The 4,343-nt window shown below is 37.2% G+C and overlaps 1 protein-coding gene across 1 annotated transcript in view; it reads right to left on the bottom strand.

Moving 5' to 3' along the window:
* Positions 1 to 4,343, bottom strand: part of faf1 (Fas (TNFRSF6) associated factor 1) — a 57,166-nt gene that overhangs the window by 19,559 nt on the left and 33,264 nt on the right. Inside the window, exon 13 of the mRNA XM_014028771.1 lies at positions 2,151 to 2,305. Within this exon, the coding sequence (XP_013884225.1) occupies positions 2,151 to 2,305 (155 nt within the window). The remainder of the gene's footprint in view (positions 1 to 2,150; positions 2,306 to 4,343) is intronic.

Below are 4,343 nucleotides of genomic sequence, written 5' to 3'. Positions count from 1 at the left end.
TTCAAAATTAAAATGTAAATACACATTTATATCTAAATAATTGATGTAATTGATTTAATGGCACAGTAATTTATTTGTCAAACTTCTTTTTGACCCTATAATTTATTTTAATACGCCAGTTATATATTTATACATTTATTTCCAATAATGATAGGTTTGGTCCTCCATAATGAACATGTTTTGATTTGAAAGTGGCATTTTGGTCTACCTCTAAACCTGTCAGGTTTTTCGGTTGGAGGACGTCAAAAAGAGAAGTCAAGTGCTCAGAACAGGTGTCTCTTCCTGACTTTAGCAGGTTAAGACACTGATGTATGCTTTAAGGTCCACAAAATAATCAAAGTCGGAGCAATGAGTGGAACAATTAAGAAAAAACAAATACTCTACTTTGACTTATCTACTAACTGTTAGTTTCAATAAATGTCAAGTGAAATGACTTTACAGCGAATGTTTAATCAACCAGATTCACTTCCCACAATTGTCACAATTACACTGGCATCCAAACACCAACACTGCTTTATGCATAATTAATCATTTAACAAGGCGGCCTGGGAGAATAACACATTCCAGTATCAGCAGGTTTATCTCTCTCACATTCTCACACACACACACACAATTAGAATACCTTTCTAACAGCCTGTGTGACTGATGCCAATCACCAGTCACTTTGGATCAGCCAGAGAGCGTGAGAATGGAGAGCAGCAGTGTATTTGTGAGCGAGTTAGAGCACACATGTGCATGCATGCGTTAGCAGCAAAGCTGTGCACTAGCTGTGTGCGATGAAAAGCTCCAGATGTTGCCTCTCTTTTAATGTGCAATAAAAAAGCTCAGCTGGGGCAAAAAGCAAAGGAGGCCAATGGGAGAGAAAGGAGAGGGGAATGAAGGAAGGAGGGAACTTCCTTAAAAGAAATAATGGAGGGTTGAGGTCAGGGAGCGGGTCTTTCTTAAATGACTACAACCAGAGGGCAGGCTTATCTCAGGATGTTTAGAGGACAGTGAAAGTTAAAGTATACAACGAAATTAGATCAGGGTAAGAAAAAGTAAGAGATGCAGCATAAAAATGGAAATACGCAGAAAAATAAAGTGAGTCCAGTGGTAATGGCTTAACCTTGTATCCACCCCTTCTTTGGGAGCTCTAATTTTATATTTAGGAGAGACAAAAAAAATCATATTTTAATGTATTTTTCCATAAAAAATAAAAATGGTAATGGCTGTAACTGAAAACCGAACACGCTGCAACGACCAGCAAATTACCAAAACAGAGCACAGAAGCTACACCCGGACTATCAGGATAAATGGAGTGATAAAGATGTTTGGACTCCAAGGGAGTCCTTCATCTCCCACTGACCCGCTTTTCAGACAGCTTAGTCAAAAATGCCCAATCAGGGGCCTCACCATGCAAACACAACGCCTTTTGTTAGTATGCAACCTCCAAGCTTCAAAAAGAGAAAGAAGCTGAAGATAGTCTGAAGACAGAGAAGCGGGGTGTGAGCTGTGGAGTAAGAGCTGAATGCCTGCAATTAAAAACATGTCAAATGAATTATAACCTGCTGGTCATGTGGAAAAAAAACGGAGTTCCGACAAATTCAACTCTTGAATATTTTCTAAATCCTTCTTGTTTACTACAATAACAAAATAAAACATTTCACTTTCAAATTCTGAAGTTCAAGCCCTTTTAACATTTACATATATAAAAAACTTTTCTTAAAGGACAATTAAAACAGTGTAATACTTGGACATCACAATGCTCTCCCAGCATTAATACAAAATATAAAATATATGAATAAAAATAAGATCGAAGCACATGGTCAGTCTTAAAATCAGTTCTGTATAAAGAAAAAATCTGTTAATTTATATTAATCTGCTAAATTTAATTGTCTTCTTTTTATTGGTGGCAAATGTGACATTTAATTTCTAAATTTTTCTACAAGACCTTATGCTTCTCAGGTCCACTTTGAGGTTTTCATAATTTACAATAATAGTACATAAGTTCTTACTAGTTAAAAAATTTTTACTTATAAAAATATGAATAAGTTAAACCCATTATATTACAATAACCCCTAAAATAAAGTGATTCTGACCCAGACTTTGACACGCCCATTGCTGGCTGAAGTATACAAACCCTGCAAATAAGTGCTTTAACCACACCGTACCTGGCTTTGTTAGCTTCTTTAGTGACGTCCCAGGCCCACGTGATAAAGTTCTGGCTCAGGTAGGAGACGATCGAGTCGGCGCACATCATTTGAGAGCAGAAGACGTTGCTGAGGACGCTGTCATCGTCGTGGAGGTAGATGGCCAGCAGCTTTCTCTGTGGAAACAAACAAAAAAAAAAAGAACATGAAGAGCAGAAGCAGCAAAAGAAAAGATGAGAGCAAAGTGCATTCGATTCCCTCAGATTGTTTGTCTTTGCTGACAATTGTTGATTAAATAAAACAAACTGTAGTGGATGTGGGCTGCTAAATGACTTGTAAAGCCTCCAACAAAACCAACTACTGGTTAAAAAATAAATAAAATTCACACAAAATGAAACGGAGAACGATGTAAATAAAACTTTTCTCGGATGTGACGAGGATATAGAGAAAACAAAACAGACAAATCACTCTATTTATTTTATACCAAATGCCGGCAGCCTGCTCAGGTTAGTAGCAGCAAGGCCAGACAATATTGACGAAGCTCCAAATCCAAGGATATCGACGCCATCATATAAGCCTGCTAGATTTTCCCTTCTGACGATCTAATTAAAAAACAAACACACCCACAAACACAAAAGGTTCAAGGGCACAAAGTTGGAAATAATGCTCTTTAAATTACATGTCACTTTGCTTGCTATAAAGGAACAAACAAGGGGGGGAAAAAAAACCCTCTCAATCTCTGTTTGGTTCATTTACCCACGGCTGTGACGGTGGGGAGTTAAGGAGTCTGTTTCTCAGGAACAGTAATCTCGGCTACGTGCGCCTAAAAGCAAAATCTACACAGGGCGTAAAATGCGAGGAGAAGTGAAAGAAGAAGTTGTGCTATACTGTGGCCTGTGTAGAATAGGAATGGGAGAGCACTGCTGTGTTTGCTCAACGATTAGTGCTTTAGAATAATCTCCAGGGCTCCTAGAGAGAAGGAGCCGGGGACTCATTCATCGGGCCGATTCAACAGCCTGAAAAGATTAAACACTCATGCTGAGAAGACAAGCAAAATCAGTCTGGAGGGGTGGAATGAGTCTGAGGATAGTGAGAGTTTTATAACACAGAAGGGAAAAAAAATTGACACACATTTGAACGCTGGTTTCCCAAGCACACATACACAAACTTAGGTCTGAACCCACAAGTGAAGGATTTATACTCACACACATGCATGCTCAATTAGAGCAAGTGTAAAGACTAATCAAAGTAGGCATTTTGGCCAACTGAACTCCTTCATCTTAGTTAAACTGTCAGTACCCCTCTGTTCCCTCTCCACTTTCAACTAAGATCTTTTGTGCTGCCTGTCTTAGCAGGGAGGAGCAAATCCCTTAGTTCAGCTAAATTACAAGGTCCAACCTGAGCTAGATAGTGACCCCATAGCCCTTCCTCACACCTGTTCACCTAAATCAGAGCTTGCTTTGTATGAGGAAGTGACTAAAGATTTCACCCAGTAGAAAAGCACTCGCACTTGAGTCTGTGTGGATAATTAATACCTCTTTTAGACAGATCGACAAGAATTTAAAGTACCTGTTAAATAAAATCTGCAGAAGGACGAAAGTCTCTTTCCAAAAAAAATAAAATAAAATAAAACAAAACAACTGACCCTTCATGTTACCTTCAGTCAGTGTCAAAATCAAAGTGAGTCAAGCAAAAATGATGAGGGATACTGATAAAAAACAGTTTTTGTTCTAATCCAACTAAATAATAAAAGTTTAGGTTCTAAACATTTGTACCTAAACACACTGCAGTCCTTTAAATTTAGTCATTAATTCCAATTTAAACACTATAGGTTTTAGTATAGTTTAATTAAACACTTTTTCCTCTTTAACAGAATAAAAAAATCAAATATAACAGTCAACAGCCACACCTAGAATGTAGTATGCCTCATGTATCTGTGGCATTTTCTCAAATCACCTAAGTATTAGGAGACATCAACAACTACAACCTAAACAATATTAACGATTTTTATATAATTTTATTTTCCAACAATGACTAAATTCATCTATCCTACCTAATAAATTCTTGATACTCATCTGACAGGTATCATATTTAATCAGCATTAAAATTCAACAAAACAACCTTTTAAAATGCTTAACTCCTGCATCATGTTTCTCACATGTTCAAATTCCACAACTAATTAGATTTAAATGTGAAACACACTCAGAATTTAAT

Source organism: Austrofundulus limnaeus, unplaced genomic scaffold (assembly GCF_001266775.1).
Source record: "Austrofundulus limnaeus strain Quisiro unplaced genomic scaffold, Austrofundulus_limnaeus-1.0 Scaffold804, whole genome shotgun sequence".
Classification (NCBI taxonomy): Eukaryota; Metazoa; Chordata; class Actinopteri; order Cyprinodontiformes; family Rivulidae; genus Austrofundulus; species Austrofundulus limnaeus.
This window is presented reverse-complemented; position numbering and strand designations above follow the sequence as displayed.